The sequence below is a fragment of the Marmota monax genome, unplaced genomic scaffold (assembly GCF_021218885.2).
Source record: "Marmota monax isolate L192 unplaced genomic scaffold, Marmota_monax_Labrador192_F-V1.1 WCK01_AAM20220418_F8-fsc00173, whole genome shotgun sequence".
Lineage (NCBI taxonomy): Eukaryota > Metazoa > Chordata > Mammalia > Rodentia > Sciuridae > Marmota > Marmota monax.
The window spans coordinates 2,230,280-2,254,126 of record NW_026694620.1 but is presented as its reverse complement, the minus strand read 5'-3'; the positions used below and the strand labels follow the sequence as shown (position 1 = coordinate 2,254,126).

Sequence of the window (23,847 nt, the reverse complement as noted above, 5' to 3'; positions counted from 1 at the left end):
ACTCAAGGGTGAACTAGGGCTGGCCTGGCCATTTGCACTGCCATCTGAGACTCTCCCTCTCCCCACCTCCTTCCCCACAGGTCAGACCTGCATCACCAAATCCCATTTTGGTGTCAGCTTCTTGGAGGATCTGGAACTCCAGGAGAGTGTCTTTCCTCATCCACCCCCCACTTCCTGCAGGATGCCACTCTCTGGGGCACCCCGACTCCTGAAGTGCAGTTACTAAAAGCATCATGCTCAAACCAGTTTGGACAGGGAGGGAGCTCTCGGAAGGAACTCAGTGTCCCTTTGTTGACAAGACTCAGGAAGACATGAGCTCACCTTACAAATAATAGGTCACGAATAACTAGTTAAGCCAGGCACATGCTAACATTTTGATCCAAGAAAATCTTCCAAATTCTCCTTTTATTGGTTTTAAGGCAGCAAGGGACATCCTCTGGCCCACATGCCTTTCTGGCCAAGCAAAGGGAAGTCAGGGCAAGGGAGGGGGTTGGCCATCGGGAGCCGGCCAGAGCACTCTCCCCTACACTCCACCTCCTCTGGACTCTTCGGCCCTCACATACCATCCTAATGCACTTTGGTTTGAGAGCAAGCGTGCCCCGTGGCCCTGTCCAGCAGGGTCTGCCACGAGCATCTTCAGGGAGCCCGGCCCGGCTCAGCCTGCCTTCCCCTCAGCCAGGCTCTCCCAGGGGCAGATGACCTCCTTTTCTGTGGCCCGGTCACCAGCCTCTCCAGTGTCATCCGAGTCCATCAGGCAGGCTCCACTCTCTATGGGCACATCCATTTTGATCTGGAAGAAGCTTCAGGCACAAAAGAAAAGCCGTGATCAAAGGGCAGAAGGGCAACTCACCCTCAAGTTCCCGAGGGGCCCGGAGAGGATCAGCCTGGGGGGCGTTTCCCAAACTTCACATGCACAGCATTGGCCAGGGATCCCTTGGTTGGGGATTCCTGCTTTGCTGCTGAATTAAAGGTAATTCTGAACATGTTCGATTTTCTTTTTCAAGGGGCTTGAATTTGCATGGTTTTGATGAGTTCAGGATGTTCCTGTAGGACACACCAGTACTTAATTCTCAACCTTTTTAAATTGCTTTCTGAGGACATGATGATCCCTGAGAAGAGAGCATTTTCAAAGCCTCCGGTCCACGTGTGAGGCATGACAGTGGCTGTAAGAGAGGACATTCCCTCAGCAGGGCCAGCTGGGAAGACTCAGCAGACACGCTGGATCCCGATCCCCTCCCAAGGCCACGGAGCCACCTTGCCTCCTGCTTCCCCAAGAGACAAGGCAGGAGAGGGTAACAACCTCCACTCCCTGCTGTCCCCCATGACATTGCCCTGCCCAGGCCACATGTCTCAGTCTCTGTGGAACCTAAGACCTCTGCCTATCACTTCCTTCACCAAACCCAGGCAGAACCAAGCACAGAGCACGTTGATCAGGACTGGGGTGCCTGCCCCTGGCCACTCCCAAGCCCAACGGGGACAGGGCTGATTCTTGACTTTTTCCATTCTTTGCTTTCTGCCCCTGGTTCAGGCATCTCCTCTGAGCTGTGGTTTTACATCAGGGGACATCAGGCTTGCGGGACCACCCAAAATGGAGTTTAGAGGGGCCACTGCTCAGGAGAACACAGGGCACCTTGATTTCACAGAAACCACTGCCTGCTGGGGCCAGGGTCCTGCAAGCCTGTCAAGAGAGTGTGCAGGTGGGTGCAGGAATGATGTGGGCGGGGGTCCTTGGGGCGGGGAGATGAGGGCACCTAAAGCAGGGGAGGGCGGGGACCCTGGAGTCATTTCCCAGGGTCCACCGCCTGTGGTTCTCACTGCAGCCAGATCTTTCCTGCCCTTTCCTAATGCAGTGCACATACTGGCCAACACGCTTGGATGGGCCGCTGGGCGGAAGTGCATGAATGGGAAAGAAGAGGAGAAGGATGCCTGTCTCTTGGCCTCAGGAAAAGGAGGAAGAGCAAGACTGAGACTTTCCGGTGGCCCAGGGACATGAGCAGCCTACTCATGGTGTCTGCTTTGGAGGACCCTCCTCACTACCCACCCCATCAACCCCAGACCACATTCATGGCTCGGAGCCTTGTCCACACCACAGCCCCCCGGTGCCGGCGCCAGGCACGAGCCCCTCCGCTTACTTTGTTACTCTCTTGGGTTTCAGCCGCGGCAGCTGGCCCACATCCCCCAGGGGCTGCACCTTTCCGTGGGACACCGCAGGGCACTTGGGTGGGAGCCTGGCAAAGACGGGCGAGGCCAGGCAGCCCCATCTCAGGAAGCTGCTGAAGGACAGGGCCGCGCGGGCCTTGGGCAGGGCCCTGGGCTGGCTGCGGGGCCTGGGGCCGTCAAGGGAGGCCTCGCTGCTCTCGGCCATGAGGGCCCTGCGCTGCACACTTGACCAGCTGGGCTCCCCCTTGGGCTCCAAGCCTGAGGAGCCCTCCAAGGCCACTTGAATGGGCGAGGGGCAGATGGTGCTGCTGGGCCTCCTGATGAAGCGGCTGGGCGAGGGGAAGGGCCTCCTGGGGGAGCGGCAGGAGGAGGAGAAGGGGCTGGAAGGAGAGGGGGGCACGCAGGTCCCAGTGTACACAGCCAGGTGGGGGCTGGGAGCCATGTGCTGGCCTGGCTGTAGAGGAGAGAAGGACAGGTTTCAGCGGTGAGTCGTGTGACCCGTCACCAGGGCCCTGAGCGGCCCTGTGCTGACTCAGCCCACTTCCAGTGGCAAGACGCAGGCCTGGTGTGGCTGCCTCCTGAGGAGTTGGGGAGTCACCTCTGTCACCCAGAGGTATAGCCATATAAAGTCCTCCTGCCCACCCGGGGATCTGTCCCCAGGGCCAGACAGTTGTATCCCAACCCCACCTTCCTCCAGGCTCAGGATGCGGGAGTTCAGCCAGGCTGAGGTCTCCCTCACCCTCAGCTCCAGCCTCCAAATGAGCAAGGCCTCCCGTCCGCCGTTTCCCACGTCACAAGTCTCCATCGCTGCACCGCACTTAACGCTTGAACAGAGCAGCGGAGGTGGCAGAAGTCATCCTGGAGCATGCCTCGCTGCCCCCTCCAGGCCAGAGCCTGCCAAGTCCACCCTGGCAGTGCCCTGGGGGTGGCCCAGCCCCAGCATCTCCCCTGGTTTCCCCTGAGAAGGGTACAGAGGCTGAGCCTAGAGCCTGGGTGTTCCAGCAAGGAAGCTGGCGACGTGGGGCAGGAGGTGATCTGAGGAGAAAGGGCGGCCGTCAGCCTCCCTGGGCCATGTGTTCCCAGCGCCCCGAGGGCTGGGCAGGAGGGACAGATCTGGTGCATCTGCAGCTTGAGGAGCCTGAAGGAGCTTCACCCAAACCGACAGAAGGAAACTGAAATCGGGATTTCCAGTGGGGCTCTTCACCACGACCTCCCTTCCCCTCGCAGGACACACGGGTCTGTGGCCTGGGCCTGCTGGACTCCTCCTGAGGGCACCACATCAAAGCCCAGCAGGACAGAAGTCCTGGGGCGGGTGGGCCTGTGGGACAGTTGGACCAATGCCACCCCCAAGAGAGAACCGGAAATGACTCTGGTGAAGAACAGACTGAAATGGCCTCACGATGTCCTCAGAGGGCCCCGCTGTCCCTGGCCCAGGACTTCCCTGTGGCTGAAGGAGGCTGCCTCTGGCCTCCGCAGAGCAAGGCCTAGTTTCCAGGCCCCTGAGCAGGCCAGGCCCAACCCTAAGAGGGCAGGGCAGGTGCACCCAGAACAGCTCCTGAAGGAAGATGGCAGCCAGGGGCCACTGGGCGCTCAGAGCCTGGGCTGAGAGGGCGGCTCTCCATTCTCCTGCACCAGTTCCCTCAGGTTCAGAGAAGACCCCGTTCTGAAGGGCAGCTGGGTCTGCTGCTCCACCCCCCCGCCCCCAGACTCCAGAGCCAAGGCCCAGGCCAGGGGCCACTGATAACGGTCATCGTCATTGTAGAGGGCAGTAGGACCTTAGCAAATGTGGCCCTGGGCTGAGTGTGGATGATCTGTTGACTCCCCAGAACCTCTGCGTGAAGCAACTATTATTACCCCATTGTACAGACGAGGAAACACCTGCTTCAAGAAGCCAAGGAAAGAGACCTTAGAAGGAGAAGAAGCAGCCGAGGGACTGTGGGGACAGCAGGGCAGAGCCGCCTCCTCACCATCACCCAAGGCCACTTTTTACAAACACAGACCCTGGCCCCAGCCAGCCCCGCAGAAGGCGCTGCTCTGGGGAAGCATATTCTACCCTTTACCCAGGTTTACCCATCTACTTGACACGCTGGCTCCTCTATGACTCTATGATCACCCCACTTTAGAGAATAGGACATTGAGACCCAGAGGGGTTCATGGCTCTCCCCAGGCTCTTATGACTAGTAAGTAACTGTGGCATGTAGAGTTCTAAGATGGTGCCCGGGGTTCCCATCCCTGCCCTGTAGTGTGCATGTGAACCATGAGTGCCATGGATTGGTGACTCTTAGGCCAGGCGGCGTGAGAGGGCACAGCTGACTTTTACAAAGGGAGAGTAGCCAGTGAACTTGACCTCATCACAGGAACCCTTTAAACCTGAGTCTAGGGGCAGAATCAGAGACTCAAAATATGATAGGGGTTCAAGGTGGGCGAACTTGTCTGTTGCTGGTTTTGAAGATGGAGGGCCTCAGGTCAAAGAAAGTGGGCAGTTTCCAGAGCCAAGAGCAAGGACACGAGGCCTGCAGTCTCGAGGACCTGAATCCTGCCAACAACCTGAATGAGCTAGAAAGAGGATTCTGCCCAGAGCCTCCAGATAAGAGCTGCTCAGCCTGCATGTGAGCCCTGAGCAGGGAACTCGGCTGTCGGTTCCGTCTGAAGGTTTCCTGTCCTGCCCAAATTCATGTTGGGGGATGGGCTTTGGGAGGAGGTGATCAGGAATGGAATTAGTGTCCTTATAAAAAGAGACCCAAGAGCACTAGCCCAGCTCTTCCACCACATGAGGACACAGTGGGAAGGCGTCTAAGAACCAGAGAGCGGGCCTTGGACTCTGAACCCACTGGTACTTTGGTTGTGGACTCCCCAACCTTCAGAACTGTGAGAAGTTTCTGTTGGTTTTGAGCCACCCAGTTTACGTATTTTGTTATAGCAGCCAAAATGGACCAAGGTGGACAACTGCTTGTTGTCCGTGGTCACTGGTCACACAGCAACAGAGCACCAAAGCCATGACTTGGTGAGCAGCTGAACCAAAGCCTGTGTGACCCAAATGCCCTGCTGTTTCTACCACCCCCGTGTGGCCATTCCACTGTCTGCTGAGTTCAGATAGGACTTGGGGTCCTAGAGAGTGGGGTAAAAATACTCTAACTAGGAAATCGGCCTTGTGAAGAGGGATACAGAGGTATCAAAGCGGCACTTCCTGGGCTCATGAACTTGAATCCCACTCCTTTAGAATTCGTGATAAACTCCTGCTCTAATTCCACCTTACAGATAGGAAAACTGAGGCTCATGGAGATGATGCAACTTGACCAACATCAAAGCTTTCCATGGGATCAGCCTCTGCACATACCCTCCCCCAGTTCTGTGCTCACTCCCACCTTCCTACTCCCTCTGTCTCTCTTCCCTCCACCCCACTCTTCTCCAGCACCTCCTGATTTCCAGAATGAATGACAAGACAGGGAAGAATGATGGCCACTATCTTTTTGCACTTACCGACTTGAGATGGTCCTTTCTTCTGGGCCAATGGCCATTAGCCTGGTGGGTCCACATCACTTTAAGCGGGCTGCTTTCTCTACCCCCTTCCACCAGGGAACCATGAATTCCCACCTTGGCCCCTCCACAGAGGCCAGGGCCTGTGCTTCGAGACCCAGCCCCTCCAGCTCAAGCCCCACCTACTCCTGTGCGGGGCAGCAAAGCAATGGTATTCGAGACACATGGCAATGAAATGTGATGGGACACAAACAAAGTAAAGGAGAGCTTGATTCTGTTTCACTGTGTGCAGCATTTTTATTGTGCAAGAGCCAGGAGAGGGAGGAGGAGCATGAAATGAGCAGGTACGCTGACATGAGGACAGTCAGGAATGTTTACACAGAAGGCGCAGCAGATGGTGCAGAGAGATGCAGTTCACTTTTCTGTCCTCAGAGAGTGGCTGAGAATGTGAAGGCCACCTGAACTCCCTTCCCCACAGCAGGAAGGTGAGCAGGGGCCACACTCAGATTCAGCATGCAAGGTCTGCGGTTCCTTCTGGTCCCTTCCCATTCTTCCCTTCCCCAGTTCTCCAAAAGCAAACGAGCAAAACTGGCTCCACGGGGAAAAATCCACTTAGGTAACCATGCCATTCTACCACTCAACCCACCGGACACAGTCCTGCAAGAGCCTTTCCAGCTGGGAGTGACCTCACTTCAGCCATGGAACTCGGACTTCAGGACGGACCAGTCACTATGCTGTTGTTGGTCAGTCAGTCCTCTCCTAGGAGCTGCAGGCAGGGGCGCGACATCAACTCCCCCCACCCTGAATATATCCTAATATTCCCTGGAGGGTTCAGAGGGTTACACTGAGAGATTCTGAGGGAGCACAGAAAATGTTTTGGAACAATAATGTTTTAAATATCCCTCAGGAAATCTTTAAACAATAAAGAATGAGCCACTGTGTTAGACAACACTGACAGGCAGGAGAAAGCACAAGCTTACTTGAGGACCATTAAGCTTCCAGAGAGGGCAATGATAAATATGATGGTGATGATGATGGTGGTGGTGGTGATGATAGTGATGATGATGGTGGTGGTGATGATGGTGATGATGGTGATGCTGATGATGGTGGTGATGATGATGGTGGTGGTGGTGATGATGGTGGTGATGGTGGTGATGGTGGTGATGGTGATCGTGACGACGGTGATGCTGATGATAGTGGTGATGATGGTGATGGTGATGGTGGTGATGGTGATGGTGGTGGTGATGATGACAGTGGTAATAATGGTAGTATGGTGATGATGGTGGAGATGATGATGATGGAGTTGACAATGGTGAAGATGGTGATGATGACAATACCAGCAGCAAGCATTTATTGAGCATTTATGATACGCCAGACATGGTTCTAATGACCTTACCCTTATTTCCTTATCCCTAGTCCTTGTATTTTCACTTAATATTCATAATGAAAACAGTCTTTTCCCTAAAAGTCAAGCTAGAAAATGGAATTCTACAAAGAGAATACTGGGATCTTGTAGAATAATTTATGTTCCAGCATAAATGTACACTCTATGGGTAAGTTATGTGTTTAAACTATGCCATTAAGGAATTAAGATGATGTTTAAGTACACCGCATGGTAGAGGCTATCCCTGTGGTGTAAATATGTCAATAATAGTGCCCAAATAAATACCATTTTTTATGCCATTTCAGATCCACATGGGCCTCGTGGAGCTACTGTTAGTTTGACTCATAGCAACAAAGTCACCAGGAGCAGCTGCCACCTGCTAGAGCTCTGGCCACAGCTGAGGATGCTCTAGTAAAACCTCAGAACTGGGTAGGGACCTGTGGCCCCACTGACATCAAACATGAGAGTTTCCTGGTAAATTCCAGGATCAGAGAGCAGAACCCAGTGGACCCTTTAGTAGGGGAGCAGGCAGGAGATGAGAGTGGAAAAGAGCAGATTCATGGAGCTGAGCTACAGTGAGCCCACACAGATGCATGAAGCCCTGCATCCCTAGGGGCTGTGGAGAGCCTTCCAGGATGGGCGGTCCAGGTTGACCGTTGGTCCTCATCACATACACCATCTAGGGTCTCTCTGATCTCCTGGTCTTCACTCCATCCCCAAGCTAGTGGTCCCTGCAATGCCCTCCCAAAGCACCATCCCATAATTCAGCTAGTGATGCTCTTGTTCAATTGTCTTTCCTGTTGACTGCAAGTGTCCCAAGGGTCAGAGTCCCCCCGTCCTTGATCCCCAGCACCTCGCAGGATGCTGAGCATGTCACAGGTGCTGAACGTCTTTATTGGATGTTGAATGGTAGGGACAAGAAGAAGAAAACTGTCAGAGCCTGGCCCCTTTAACCACAGAAGCTAGACTATGGACCCCAGTCTTGGTGGTCCACAAGAGGCAGGAAAAAGAGAAAAGGGGGGACAGAAAGAGGATTTCTCAGCACCCACTTTGAGCCAGACACTCTGCTCTCAGTAACACTCTAGAAGAAATTACAACAGCAGGTAAGTTGAAGGTCAAAGTCACACAGCTAGTAAATATCAAAACAGTGTCCTCCCGACTCTGCAGTCCACACTCACTGGGTTTAGAAATAATCCTTCTTATGTCAACACAGAGATTTGTTTTTTTTTTCAGTGACATTTAAGGACCAATCCCACGCAGGATGCTGGACTGACTAGGAGCAAATAGTGAGTGGTTTTCTTCAAGTTCAGCGTTGAAAGTAGCCAGTGCTTTCTGAAGCCCACCTTTTCTCATCGCTGAGGAAATTCCCCAGCATTTTGCACAGACAAGGTTCTGAGAATTCCAAAACTTTCCCCAAAATGGTACCCGGCTGGCCAAGGAGCATCATGGGCTCACTCTCTTGCTCACCTTCCAACATATAGAAGATTCTGGATAAAGATACAGGACACTTCTTACCTCTCTCAGCTCAACAGCCTTTCTGCTCCCCTCTATTTGGCTCAGCATCACATCATCACTGTCAGCCAGAGAGTGTCAAGCACCTTCCCACTGCCCGCCCTCAGCCATGCTCTCGCAAATTCTATTTATCATGAAAATTGATCTCAGGCTAAGTGAGTGACTTCATTTCCCTCTTCCATTTCAAATTCTCTCTGAGCTGCGACACCAGGCAGTGAACCCATCCTCTCCAAGACCAGTCAGTCATATCCTCCAGACTTGTCCAAGGTGTGTCTTATCAATCATTTCTTTTCCTACCTCCCCGCCTCCCCAAGATCCACCCTTCAGCTGGCAAACACATCCTCTGCACCCTGTCTTTACAAAGGCCTCCCCTCAACCCTCCACCATCTAGGTTACCACTACAGCCCTCACCTTCATCCCAAACTGCTTGAAATGCTGATCTGCATTCACCACCTTCCCTCTTCACCTCAACACATCCTGGGATTTGTCTTCACTGTTCCACTAAAATCACTCCCTTCAAAAATCCCCAGTGATTTCCAAGCCACTCGATCCAGCAGCCTCCTCCCAGCCTTCAACACATCCAGCTCCTGGATCGGTCAGGACAGGCAGGGCCAGGCTGCAGTAGCTCCCAACTCTCAGTGACTTTTTCCAATAGAGGTCTCCCTGCCTCCAACCCCCACACACCGAGTCTAACACAGACGGAGGCCTCCTGTGTCTATTGCTGTGCTATGTTGAAGGTGATGTAGTCTCCAGGTCCACAGCAGAGCGTGGGGTGGGGGTGGAACACGTGCTCTTGGCCTCTGCACAGCCCATTGGCCAGCACTGGTCACATGACCCCACCAGCCGCAGGGGAGGCTGGGAAGTGGAAGGACTCACACTGTTTCACGAGGCCCAACTGTCCCTGCCCAACAATTGTATTGTGCCATAACTTGACCACTCCCTCACATCTGCTCCTCGTCCTCTCCATGACGCATTCTAACCCCACTCCATCCATTCTGGACTCTTTATTCTCTTGTACCTTTAAAATGTGACTTCCTCCAAGTTGCCTGGTTAGCCTTCTTCTCTCTTCCTGTCCACCCTCTCCCCTGAGTCCTTGTCCACGCTCACATGTTCAACCATCACTTCCTGGTAAAGGACTCCATCTAACACGACTCCCTCTTCATGATTCAGAATTACTCCAGCCAGCGCCCTTTGCCTTCGGAGCACTGACCTACCATCCACTCTGGGTCTCTCACTAAGAGTAAATTTGATAAGATTAAACTTGACTGTCTTGTGCAGTTCTGCATCCTTCATGCCTAAAGGAATGGCTTAAAAGTCTCCTTCCAGAAGCACATTTTCAACTTCCTATTGGGACCTGGGGGTGAGAAGAATCTGGTCAAGAAGGGCTGAATGCCTTGTTCCATGTCACAGTCTCTTGTTTGGTGGTTATCAGAAACCTCAGAACAAAACTTAATGCTTGAAAAAAAATGTGACGTTCAGTTGTGACAACCCAGTCTCCCAAGGTACCCTGCTCAGCCTTACTGATAAAAATTGGTTGTCTACTCATCTTTTCAGAAATTCCATCATATGGTATTATCACATTATACGTTGCCTCAAAGTCTTTCTGGAAGATTATAATTATTAACTATAGATCTCGGCTTTCTACCTGGAAAATTCCATTTGATCTTTGAGTCTAGTTTCCTCAATGGCTCCAGATGGATTTCATCTGGTTCTCAAGGACTAGATGCTGCCAGGACCTACTTCCTACATCCCGCTTTAGTCTGAAGACCAAGGCCCGTCCACCTAGCTCACAGGCAACAGAAGAGAGTCCACATTCCGCTTGTGACCTTCCATGGGACAACTTCAACCTGCTCTTCCAGGCTCACTTCATGGACCCTGTGCTCTGAGCCACCAAATAGTTATACAAGCTGTGTCCTGCTTAAGTGGCCAGCCAGGACTGAAATCCAGCCAAATATTATGGGGCTATGTCTATCTGAAGGGAACACCTTTTCCTAATCCCACAAGCTGTGTCTACAACAGCCATAGCCCTGCCTAGGCTCCACCTATTAAAGATACTCCTCCTCCTCCTCCAGGAAGCCTCTCTTGATCTCCCAAGCCAAGAAATTCTCCCTCAACTCTGGACTCCTCTGCAGTGTCATCCTCCACCCAATCTCAGTCTTACTCAGACTTATGGTAGAGGCTTTGTATCAACCCCTTAAGGGCAGATACCACCTTATCCATTGCTGTATCTACCCTTAGCACCCTTCACCCATGCTTACACAAAAGTGGACTTTAATAAACATGTGTGGAACATAATTGCTGCCATCCAGGGGTGAAGCTGTGGATCCTGAACCTTCCTTCATGAGTAATGAGACCTTTATTTTTTCATTCATTTAGTAAAGAATGATCACCTGTTTTGCTTACAAGCCTGTGCCTCTCATGAGATTGTGGATCCTGTGTGTGTGACATGGAGTAGGTTTCTGTGGGTATGTGGGGACAATCTAGCAAGTGCCAGACCCAGAGCACATGGTAATCTGTTGGAGAATGAGAAATATGTGAAGCCCAAACATGGGGAATCGGATGGTGGAGAGTTGAACCAAAGATGAACAGAACACAGTGCTCTGAAGAATTACCCGATACCTCCACCACCCTGACCATTTTCCCAGGCATATGATCTCAGCTCATGTGGAATAACTGGAAAGGACAGCATATATCCTCTAGTTTCATGCTTCTTAAACTTCCCCACTAAACTAGGCCAAATGGCAGGAGAGCTGGGTGAACAGACCTCCTCCCCACCACCTCCCCACCACCCCCAGGCATCTCAGGCTAGAGCCTGAACATGCCACAGCCCAGCAGGAAATGTCTTTGATGTCTCAAATGTTATCCTAAAAAATTCATGCACATTTTGCATTCTATTTCATAATATATTCAAGATTGTTTTAATGCAAATTTTTAAAAATTACCTGACTTTCCTCCTATTCCAAATCTTCAAGTAAAATTAGTGCCCCAGTCATGGTGTCCCTTTGGAATTTATAAAATCTGTTCTGACCATAAATCTTGTGCCATCCCCTCTTTCACAAAGGAGGAGGGAGCAGAAAGTTTCAGTGACTTGCTCAAGTTCACATGGCTAGCAATGAGACCCAGGAACAGAGCCTAGGAGGCTTTCTCCAAATCCAAGGCTTTTCTAAACCATCTACCCATCCACCCACTCATCCACTCATCCACCCATCCACCTACCCATCCATCCATCCATCCATCCGTCCATCCACCCATCCATCCATGTAATACATATTGGGCAGAACCTGTTAGGTTTTAGACGTTAGGTTCTGGGGTAAGACAACCATCGTCCCTCCTCTCATGCTTCTCAGTTTATAATGGTTCATTACCTAAAATTTCTTCTGGGGGTGACCACTGGATGGGGACTCCAGCATTCCTCAAAAGACAGATGAACAAAGGATATCCTCAGCTGCTCTTTAGGAGTGTGAACTGACCTGTGACTAGTGAAATTGGGACGCATAAGCTCCCCTTTTGTTGTTGGAATCATCTTGCTAACAGGCCAGTGACCACGAATGCCTGACACGGGCCTACAGTGACCTGCCCCCGCCCACCCGCCTTGTGCTGCACTGTGTCCTCCTCGCCCACCAGGCTCCCCTCACTGGCCATTTCCCACCTCTGGGTCGTGGCCCACATAGTCCCCTCTTCCTGTGATTGCTTCAAGGAGGCACAGTCTGCACACACCCCATAATGCTCATCACAACTCCCTGGCTATTCCTATATGATACATTCTACAGGTTTTTATCAGATATTTGTGCTATTGATTACAATGATGGCCCAATTCTTGACACTTCCCTGTACCCGTGTCTTTTGCTATGAGACTCTGACTTTTGCTATGAGTGTGTTCCCGACCCCTTAAATCTAAACTAGCTTTGTGACTTGCTTTGGCCCATAAAATGAGGTGGAAGAGACCATGTGCAGCCTTCCATATTTCCACTAGCTTCCTTGCAACTCTGCCAGCGCCATGGGCTCATGCCTAGGCCAGGTGATTGGAAAATGAGAGACAAATGAAGCAGAGCAGACTCATTCCCCTCATCCCAGCCTAGACCACTGAAGACCAACTGCCAGACAAGCGCGTCCACCCAACCAAAACTGACAGCCACAGATCATGTGCATGAACAATAAGCACATGATTGCATGCCACTCCGGTTTTCTTGTTGGCTGGGACACAGCAGCTTCTACCTGATAGTTTAATTGCTTTTCATCAGTCTTGGATTATAAGCTCCCTGAAAGGAACAATGTCTTTTTTGTTCACCAATGCCTCGCACACAGTAGATGCTCAATAAATGTGTTGAACAAGTGAGTGTTCCTGCTGTGTGATGCTGGTCCCTCACTCTCTTCTTTATTCTCACTTTTGCATACAGGTATATGGGGTAAGCCTCACTGCCAAGAATGACCTTCTAAAGCTCACAAGGTCAAGGTTTGAACTGTCCTATCCCTCCAGCCCTGACCACAGAACTGGCCTAGTTGATAGCTAGAGAGGAGGGAAGCATCAACATCCAGAAATACCCTAACAAGTATTGTATTTGATCCTAACTCATCTTGCAAATGTCACAGGTGTCCACCACCCACCCACCCATGAAGACATCCGATCGTTTGTTCTTCAGCTGAAAAGATGCTCCTCAGACAGCCATGTCACTTGTGCTTAACCTGAGTCCTCATTCCTGCAAGCTACCTCTCCACACAGCACATACAAGAGGATAGGGAGTCAGGAACAAGAGAGCTCACTAACCCTCCAGCAACGGTGGCTAAGAACAAGCTCCACAGAAGGGTCCTAGCAGGTGTCCCTGAGGAGCTTCATTTTGTTTAAAACTATTTTAAATAAATGTCCCTTAAAGAACTATGCCCTGGGGGTAGGGAGAAGCCTTCTCTTTAATTTCCCAAAGCTAATGGTGGGACACAAAGCAGCCTGTTTGCCCGATGGTTCTCACAACAAGAACTGCCCAAGGTCAGACAGGTGGGCAACTGAGTCCGGTGATCCCTCCACCCAGTCCCTTCGTGAGCTAGAGTAGAACAAGAAGCTCTGGTGACTCTAGTATTAGGAAGTCCACCCTGAAAGGGACTCTGGGATAAGCTTGTTGACCACACTGCCAGGAGCAGAATCTTCTAGACTCTGACCCTACCTTTCTTTGGTTGCCTCTCCCGAGGGCACGCCCCACCCCACGCCCCCTGGATTCACAGGTCTATTTGGGAGGCTCCTCCTTCTTGAGTAGGCTCCGGCGGTCTAGTTTGCTCATGACCTGGGTGATGTCCACCGTGTTGGCTGCTTCTCGAGCTTTGGCTTCTTCTTCTAGCTGCCTCAGGATGACCGGGCTCGGGCTGGAGCGCAGGTGACGCCTCATGAACGGCAGGGTGGAGCTGGAAGGAAGGACAGATGGGTGGTTGGTGGGAAACCACGCTGCTTGCCCAGCGACACTTGGTGGGAGTTGTGGCTGGAAGGCCAGAATCTGGATATGTTCCCTTATTTTCCCAGTGAACCTTAAGTAGGGTCCTCAGAGCCACGGCCAACCTTAGCTCTTTTCTCCCCACTTGGAAGACAGGACCAGCGTGATCATCACCTGCTGTCAGATTTTAGGTGAGACACAGGAAGACTCTGTGGATGGTAAAAATGGCAGACACACTTTCCAACACATTCATAAACCAACGCGTTAGCTGAACATCCTGTAGTCAGATGTTCCTGTAAAAACAGCAAGCAAGGTGGGCTAGGGGAATGGAAAACCAAGGGTCTCAGCCTCAGGGAGGAGTTGGGGCACTTTTTTTCTCCTCAAAAGTCAAGACTCTGAGAAGGAAGAAAAGAGCTGGACTGTCCAAGAGGGCTGAGTCCCAGTGGGCAGAGAAAGAGGGAAGGCCCTGGCGGGGCGTGGGCTGGTGTTGTCTGCTCATGCACAGGGTCTTGGGATGAATCAGAAATGTCTTCAGAAGCCAAACATGGACCGAACTCTCCATCAGGCCCTTAGGAGCCAGACGAGGACCTAGGAGTCCATGTGATGCAGGAAAGCTAAGCGGATAAGACACCTGTCCCTGAGGCCACACGGGCTTGGGAAACAAGCGTTTCAGTCTCAGGGATTGTAAAGGCCCTTAGAACCCTGGTGTCTACCCTAGGCAGGTGGAAGCTCCCCTAACAGGAAGCCTGACACTGGGTCTCTTGCAGGGGGAAGGCTTGGAGCTGAGGTTCGTCTTATCCCGAAAAGAGTAAGTTTTAAGACAACATCAGGGAACCAGTTCAGGCCCACTGCAATCCCTGCCTGGGTGCAGGCTGAACTTCTTGGTGACCACAGCATTCACAGGCGGTTCTCACTTGAAACAGTTGACGACAACATTCCCAGACCACAACACCCTGTGCCAGAGCCAGGTGCTCCCCGGGCCCTCAAAGCCCCAGCTGTGCCAGGGGAAGGATCCCAGCTGAATTCTCATGGGCGCCTTGACTTTTAAAATATCTGTAGGGAGAAGCACGAGGTGCTGCCCTCCTCCCTCACTGCTTTCTGGCAGAACTTCTGGAGCTACTGTGGCCCTTTCTTGTGGTTTCAAGGAGACGCTTTCAAGTCCCCAGGGGCTCTGAACTCCTTTCCTTACTTTGTAAACCTGGAACAGCACAACAGAGCCCTCCTTTCCCTCTTAGTCATAACAGGGCCATTATCCTCAAGAATTAGACCAAGTCAGGGTGCTTTTTTCTTAAGATCCTGTGATCTTAAGTCTGGCCCAACGACCCCTGCTTTTGAATGGACCAAAGAGCTGGAAAAGGGCCCAGAGTGAGCTGAAGGGACAAGCAGGAGAATTTACCAACCACGTTTGGAAGCACACATGGCTGGTGAGGTTCTGGCAAACCTCTGCCAGGGTCCCCTGGTTTTGCTCAATCTGTCGTTTCCTTGCTCTTTTGAATCTTCAAGGAGTAGACTATCTTTTCCCAATAAAGAGTTCCATCTGCCCCCAGGAAAACACCATGTCACCCGACATCCTGATGGCTGTTCAAGATGACAGGATCCTCGTTTCCAATACGGAAAGTGAGATTAAATGAGTTAATGGACTTCTAGAAAGCAGTCCCTGAACACCTGGAGTGTCACTGTTTGTTTGCCCTAGCAGCCTAGCATCTTCTTTTGGGGTACAGTTTGCTATTCTAAGGTTCATACGGTAGAGACCCAGGGATGAAGCTTGTGAATTCCTACGGGTCCGTTTGAAGGGGGAGAAGCACAGCAATTAAAAAAGCCAGGGAGATGTTGCCACTGGTGATAAGGTCATTACTGATGTGCCAATCAGAACCAGTTTCCTTTTGCACCAGCTTCAGGAAACTGAAACTTCCTGGAGGCCGTTACTAAGGAGTCTTGCTAGAGTGATTTCAGGGCACCGTGAAGCCAACGAGGTGCCCCTTGGCTGAACAATCCTTCCCAGACCCCCATATTTTCACCAGGCCAATGTCTCAGTGGTAGCCATTCGGCTGAAGGGACCCTGGCCCCTCTGGCCCCTCTGGTGGACAGCCAGCAGTACAAGCAGCTCGACTTGCCTTTTCTTGGTGGTTTCCTGAGGTTCGATAGCTTTGGCCAGCATTTCCTTATAGATGGGAGATTTTAAATAGCGAGCATAGGAATCCTAATCGGAACAAGAGAAAAACAGCGGTTATGAGAGGGAATTGATCACATCACAAAGATACATGTGCCAGTCTCCAGCGCCCCCCTGGGAGGTAGGATGGCCAATCTCCTGGATGCAAGGTGTCCAGGGAGGTGTTGAGGGAAGCCACCCTCAGGTGTGGGCTCCAGACCAGCAGCATCGATTTCGCCGCAGAACTTCCTAGATATGCACAGTCTCAGCCCACCCCCGTCCTACCTAATCAGAAACTCCAAGGACAGGGCGACCAGTCTCTAACCCCACTCATTAAAATCCTCCTTGGAGCTGTTCGCCTGTTGTGAAGCCAACAAGGACAAGAGGACAGGGACCTCTCCCATCCAATATCTTCTTCAAAGAACACAAGTAGCCAAGGGTATGAAACCCACGTCCCTGCCCACCGGCGCCCCTGTCTGCCTGTATTTGGGGAATAACAGCAAGAGAATGCAAGAAACAATAACAAGCCCAAGACAGACTCCTCTCACGGGGATGTTTCCTGGCGCCCTGGGCAGGTTCAGGGAAGTCACTTCATGAACGTTTGCTACTTCCAAACTCGCCCAAAGCACTGGCCATTACAAATAGAGGACAAAGCCCCCTGCAACAACCGCAGGTGGGGGATCTATTGAGACAGGGCTCTTCTGAAGACCAAGTGTGGGCAGCAACAGTTCTGGAACCAGGATGAGTCTGGGAATAAATAGGGATAATGGAGCCGGGAGTCCTGTCGAGCTTGTCGTCATGGGTCACGGCCTATGGGAACGTGGAGACCAACAAGCACATACACTGCTCATTTCCTAAGTCACCCGAGACGCTGTTCCATCCTGGCTGGGAGCTGGATGCCTCCCTGGGCTTCTCTTGAAGCAACATTTTTAAGAATCGACACATTTCATAGTACATTAAGGAGGACTATTTTTATAGAAACCGTGCTGTGGACCTCTAGCAAGAAAAACAGAGAAATTTCACTGATGGAAAAAGTGATGAGAGATGGCTAAGGATGCTTGCCAAAAATTCTAAAGGGTTACCTGTTTTCATTAAATATATTTCCTTACAACACAATGAAAGACTAACTAGGAAAAAAAAACATAAATAAGGGAAATAAATAAACATTGACCATTCACACCGATCTTCACCACACGACAAGGTACCGGGTACTTTGCCATAAAAGGAATCATTGCCGTAATGAGAAATGGAAGCATCCTTACTGGGGATTCCGAACTGTTCTGGGGAAGGCTGTCGTGGAAACTTCCCGGACCAACAGTCCTCCTCACCCCACCCTCAAGGATGGACCAAACTAGACAATTCTCCAAACCTGACTCCGCCTGATTTTATCTCTTCTCTCTTCATTTTATTTTTAACAGTTCCCTGAAAATTCGTAGTATGTTCACATTTCACTAATGACCCAGAAGGCTATCTGGATTCTCTCAGGGTCTGGTTACAATCATATCTAATTTGTGTCATTTAGACACCAAGCCTTCCGTGGGTTCTATTTGCCCAGCACCAGAAACACTGCCACCACCCCAAAACACAGGACTCTGGACTCAGGTACACCCAGAGCTGGCATCCCACGCCCATCTCTGCCAAGATCTTGGGCGAACCCTGGGCTCTGGAGCAGCAATGCCTCCTGCACGGTTCTCCTGGAGAACCAAGTTCTATACTTGGCACACCAGTTGCAACAAGTGGCTATCGTATTAACACAATCATTAATAATGTCATCGATGCCACCTACATTAGTCCTGCAGAGCAAGGGGCCCATAAGATGCAAACAGGTGTCCTCCATGGCCCGTGGGCCTGGGGGCTCAAGGAGGGTCCAGCCCAGCCCAATGGGCAATTCCGCCTCCTACCACCAGCAAAGCCATATCCTCCTGTCATCTCCCTCCCCCGTATCTAAAGAACCGCCCAGGTAGCTAGGAAGGGAAGGGCTCCCTGGCCCCTGGTCCTTGGCCGGACCCCACCCACCTTCTTCATGAGCATGTAGATGTGGGTCTGCGCTGCGTCCAGCACGTAGCGGTGCGGGTGCTTCAGCCCCTTCACCGTGATGTCCATGGTCTTGCCGTCTATGTTTATCCACCGCCTGGCTCCCGGGGCCAGGAACAGTCTGGGGAAGGAGGGAGATAGTCACAAAAGTAGCCAAACCAAGTTCACAGCTGCTTGGGAGGGCTCCCCAGGGTGAGGTTCGTCGTTTAGGAAACACTGAAGTGTTTGAACTTTGAAGAGGTGGTCCAGCGGCTTTTCCTAGAGGCGAGAAAACAGCCATGCCAGAATTGGGAACGAGAGTGTCTAAGTTTGATGTTGCTGCCCTCTAGGAGGGAGGGAGGGCCCAGGTAGGGAAGGCCCTGGCCAGTCCACCCCAGTTTAACACCTTCCGCCTCCTTACTCATCCGGATTCCAGGGCCAACCTGGAGCCAGGACAAGACACCTCCCAAGGGAGGTTCTGCTCTCCCCTGTGCCAACCTAAATGGGTTTGGTGATAAATCTCCAGTGCTGAGTCAGGAGGCAGCCCTTATTCCCGGCACCCAGAGGTGGCCTGGCTATTGACCCTGAAGTTGCCCTACTTTCTAAGTCCTGTGGCTCTGCCTGGGATCTGAGCACTGGGAGCTCCCCCAGTGCTTCTAATTCTTAGTAGTTACAGGTTGCAAGCACTCACACGGATGTTTTCCTACACTCCTAGGATGGACATTAAAATTTTGGAATTCAAAGATTTACATAAATGGGGAGGCTGGGGAGAAAGAAGGCTAATGTGGTTGGAGGCTGATGCTCCCTTCCAGCAGATTTTTGGCATTAGGAGTTTTCCATGTGTCGTGAACACAGTCCATTGTTCTGGGGAAGCCTGTACAGGTCCTTCTTAGACCCCCCCACACACACACATCTTTCTTGGTGACCAGAGCCCCTCCCACTGGGGGAGGGAAGTGAACCTGCCCAACAGAGCAGCCAGGCACTGCTCTCCTCACCTCTCTGAACACCAGCTGGTCCAACCTAAGACCACATGAAGGAAGGATGTCACAGGGACAAAGGCTGAGTCTCTGAGGGGAGGGGCCGCCTGGCCTGCTGCCCAAACACCAGCACCGGGGCTCCGAGGGCTGGCTCCAGCTGCACAGTAGGGACCTTGGGAACCGTGTGAGTGGGAGCTAAAAGCCCTGGGCCTCGGAGCCCAAGACTGGTGCCCACTGTGCCCAGCACAGACAGAAGGACCAGTGGGAGGAGCCCACAGCAGGACAAGGGTACTGCCCGGCTGAGGGGAGGACGTCACACACACAACCCAGGGAGACCTGAGGAGGGTCAGCTAAAGAATTCTGCCCTGGAATCGTGCAGCTTGCTCTTTTAGCCCCCAGACACATTCTCACCGGATCCCATGTCCATCCCACCAGGCTGTCTTCGAAGCACCCAAGCAGACAGCTGGACAGGTATGAGACCTCCTGCTCCACCCGGCCCCACCCGGGAAGGCTCCCCCAACCATCCAGCTAGGCCTCACTTGTAAATCTCCTCCGCCTTCTCCTTGACCTTGGACTGATCTCCATACTTCAGGTCCTCACAGGCTTCCCAGAATCCCAGATTCTCCCCTGCACCAGGAGGAAGGGTCCACACGGACCAAAGGGCAACCAGAGAAGAAAAGGAGACATAAAAGAAATGGGTCAGCTGGGACAGGATCCGCTCTGCAGCCTGGGGAGCCCCTGCACATTGGGACCTCGGGCTAAATACTCCTGGGGAAGGAGCCCCGCCTCACGTCCCGGGCGGGGAGAGCATCTGGAACCCAGCAATGGCCTTTGAAATCATCTGATTCGGTGCCCGCCACCTTTGGGGCAACACTTTCACATGGTGGGTGCTGTTCCTTTGTAGAGCAATACACAGGACAGAGCTCATCATAACCCCCCCACCCCGGGTTGTGACCTTTCTTTTCTCATTGGCTTATGCCCATGGGATGAAGCACGTAAGCACTATCCCTACACCCAAGACTTTCCTCCTGAACACCCCTGCCTGCTGGGCTGCGTTCACTGACTGCATGACTTCTGCCTCCGGTCGGTGTGACTGCATGTGGAGACATGAACTTCTGCAGCCCCCAGCGGCTCCAGCCCAGAGGTCCTTGCAAGGATCTTGCGTCACTCAGGCATGATGCTGATGGACTGACCCTCAGGGAAGGCCTGGCCACCAGGGAGATTCAACTGAGCGTCACCAGAGTCAGAGGGACTCTGTCCCTCTTGGCCTAGAAGAAAATCCAGACCCCTAGAAATTCTTCATCTCCTTCCAACTTTACGTTCTCTCACCAGTTGTCCATGACACTCAGAAGCATTGGGAACATGTTGGTACAGTGATCCCAGGTGGGAATTTTTGACTGGGAAAATAAAGATGATCACACTAACAGGCGACCAAGAGCCTATGAGTGTGTGCATGCCTGCATGCAAACCACAAAATGCCATGGCAGAGGAAAATGGAGGAGACTCCCCTCTTCTCCTTTCCTGTTGTGTTTTAAAGCTTCCAGGTATTTCATATTGGGAAAGGCTACACAATTCTAAACTCTATGGCATTTGTCCCTTCATGCCACACAGGTCCTTGCTCTTCAGCATGAACTTTTCAGGGTATTCTTTGCTCCAGGATCACAGACCAGCGATGCTCTTAACTGACAGCTGAGCTGAGACCAAGTGGAATGGAGACCACCCTGCCCACTACAAAGGGCAGCTAATTGCCTATGGCTAAAACTAAATAAGCAACTATCCACAGTAGCCAAAAGGTGAAAATAACTCCAGACAGCCATGGATGGAGGAAGGCAGAAACAACATGTGGTCCTCACGTGGGCTGGAGGATAGCTCAGGAAGAACAGTGAAAAGGAAGGGGATCCCAACACGTGACCCAACACAGATGAACTTGGAGGACATCAGGCTACGTGCAATAAACCAGGTGCAAAGGGACAAATATTGAAGGATTCCACTTTTGTGTGGTGCCTGGAGTGATCAAATTCATAGCGACAGAAAGAATGGTGGTAGCCAAGAGCTGGGAATTCAGTGTGTGATGGGTACAGAGTTTCACTTGGGAGACTGAAAAAGTTCTGGAGGTGGGTGGTGGTGACGGCTGCACAGCAATGTGAATGTGCTCATTGCCGCCGAATTGTACACTTAAGAATATGGTTTAAGTGGTAACTTTAATAACTTGGAAAAAATAAAAATAAAATGGTAGATTTTGTTATATGTATTTTAATACCAGAAGATTAAGTAAATACACAGAAAAGTCTATGCACCAATGTTCACAGTAGCATTATTTATAATAAAAGTCAAAACACTTGGGCACAGTGGCACATGCCTATAATCCCAGTGGCTTGAGAGGCTGAGGCAGGAGGATCACAAGTCCAGAGCCAGCCTAAGCAATTTAGTGAGGCTCTAGGTAACTTAGCAAGACCCTGTCTCAAAATAAAAAATAAAAAAGACTGGGGATGTAACTCAGTGGTTAAGTGCCCTGGGTGCAATTCCTGGAACATCAACAACAACAACAAAAAAAGGTCAAAACAGCCCAAATGTCCATTAACTGATGAATGGATAAAAGGTGGTCTATCCATACAATGGAATATACTGCAGTCATAAAAAGGAATGAAGCCCCATTACACACGAAAATGTGGACAATCCTTGAAAACACTATATAATAAGTGGGGAAAGACAAACAATTATGTGTTTTATTATTATTCCATCTATAAGAAATGTCCAGAATAGCAAATCCATAGATCCATGAGTGTGGTTAGGGGAGAATGGAGGGCGGGGGGAGAAATGGGCAGAGGGAGGAATAGGAAATGACTTCTAACAGGCAAGGGGGTACTTTCTGGCATGGTGAATTAGTTTTGATGGCAGTACAAACTTAATGGATGTGCTCAAAACCACTGAAATTTACACTTTATTACTTTTTTAATATAAAAGAGTGAACTTCATGTTATGTGGATCATATCTCAAATTAAGTTTTTTTAATTAAATGAGAAAACTGATTATTCACCTTCTCTCTTCATACGTGAACCCTTGGGCTTCTCATAAAGAGATTGACAATAATGGGTTTTAATAACGCAGGGAAATCTGATTCGAAGGAACTATACTCGACGTAGTTTATCACCTAGCCACTAGATGGCACCATTTCCACTTATTTACCTGCTGGCCCTAAGAGCACTCGCTTCCATCACCTTTTCTGGGGTTTATTACATTATGGCCATTAGGCTTGATTAGGGAGAAAATTTTTCAAGAATCCATGTTATAATGTGATGTTCTGCATCAGACAGGCCAATGGACCAAAGGCATGTCCAGTGGGATTTGTTTCCAGAGCAACCCCACAGGTTTTGAGTGGTGAGCAGCTGAGTCTCAAGGCTCAACATGAAGCTCCCAGGGCTGGGGACTTCATAAGTAAGAAAATACATCCCAGGAAAGCAAATAGTTCAATGAAGGTGGTGAAGCCAGTTGAATGTGCAGCCTGGTGACACTGGTTCTAATCTGGCCTCTTGGTTTTTCCAGATGTTTCTCAACACACTATATTTAAGAAATTGCAATTGCCCACCATTGGGGCACCCAGAGATGGGGCATAAAATGTGGTCCTACAACTCATCACCATCTGCACGTTGCTCGGTCCCTGACAGGAGCAAAGGCAGTGGCTGTCAATCATGATCACAGATTGGAATCACCTGGGGACCTTCCAACACCTTAGCGATTATAGCCCAAACCAATAAAAAAGGAATTTCCAGGGGTGGGATCCAGCAAAGATATGTTTTAAAATATTCCCTGGTGGATCAAATCTGCAGAACTGGGCTAAAGAAACATCAAACTGGGAGGCAAAGAGGTAAACCTCACTTATTTTACATCCCATCCCGAAAAGCCCTACTTCAGGATGAAGCCCTAAAGCTAACATGGACTTTGTGCAGAGATGCAATCATCCCCCTGGACTGTGGGGCCCCTTTGAGGCCTAGAACTGGTCCTGGACCCAGGTCTGACTCTGGAAGCTGTAAAGGAGGGAACCCCTATTTAAGTGTCTCAGCAGAGCTATGGAAACGTTTACTGAAAAAGTCCTAAATCTCTCGGCTAGACATTAAAGGAATTTTACTAAAAGTCAAATTTTTATTTTAAAATTTTTAAAAAAGAATACCCACCACTGAATTCTTTCTTGAGAAAGTACTGGAAGCTCTGTCGACCCTTGGGGTCTCGGATCAACTCACTGAAGTTGAAGGCCCATCGTTCCACACGCATCTTGGTTGGGATTTCCACCCTGCAAGGACAATGATTTATAAATGTAACACTCCACGTGAAGGCAGCGGAGGTCCCTAATGGTGGCCAGGGTGGCAGCGAGGAGCTTCACACTCCTCATTAGTCTCACAACCCACGGCTTGACCTCTTCACCCAATCCTCCTCTCCCAGTCCCCAATCCAAGTGTTTACTCGCCAGGAAGATGTAGCCCCAGACGCGGACCCTCGGGCAATGCAGAGGCGGGGGCCATGTGACCAGGCCCTGCTCCCACAGCCTCCAGGGAAAGAGCTCCAGGCCTACTCCAAGGCCTCAGGATGGCCTGAAGACCATCCAGTGGAGGGCCAGGCTGCCACCGCAGCCAGGAGAGAATTCTAGTGCAGCCTGGGTTATGGATGCTACAGTCACAGCCACCAGCCAGCCACCCATCACCCACGGCAGCTGCCCCTTCACCACTTTTGCATGAATGTTCACAGCAACATACTCATAATAGCT

General features: G+C 51.0%; 1 protein-coding gene across 1 annotated transcript in view; it reads right to left on the bottom strand.

Moving 5' to 3' along the window:
• Positions 1-367: 367 nt before the first annotated feature.
• Rgs9 (regulator of G protein signaling 9) overlaps positions 368-23,847 on the bottom strand; it is a 61,751-nt gene continuing 38,271 nt past the window's right edge. Inside the window, exons 13-19 of the mRNA XM_046422673.1 lie at positions 23,262-23,377; positions 19,629-19,716; positions 18,116-18,254; positions 16,065-16,150; positions 13,807-13,924; positions 2,133-2,614; positions 368-800 (exon numbers count right to left, since the gene is read on the bottom strand). Of these exons, the coding sequence (XP_046278629.1) occupies positions 656-800; positions 2,133-2,614; positions 13,807-13,924; positions 16,065-16,150; positions 18,116-18,254; positions 19,629-19,716; positions 23,262-23,377 (1,174 nt within the window). The 3' untranslated portion in view covers positions 368-655. The remainder of the gene's footprint in view (positions 801-2,132; positions 2,615-13,806; positions 13,925-16,064; positions 16,151-18,115; positions 18,255-19,628; positions 19,717-23,261; positions 23,378-23,847) is intronic.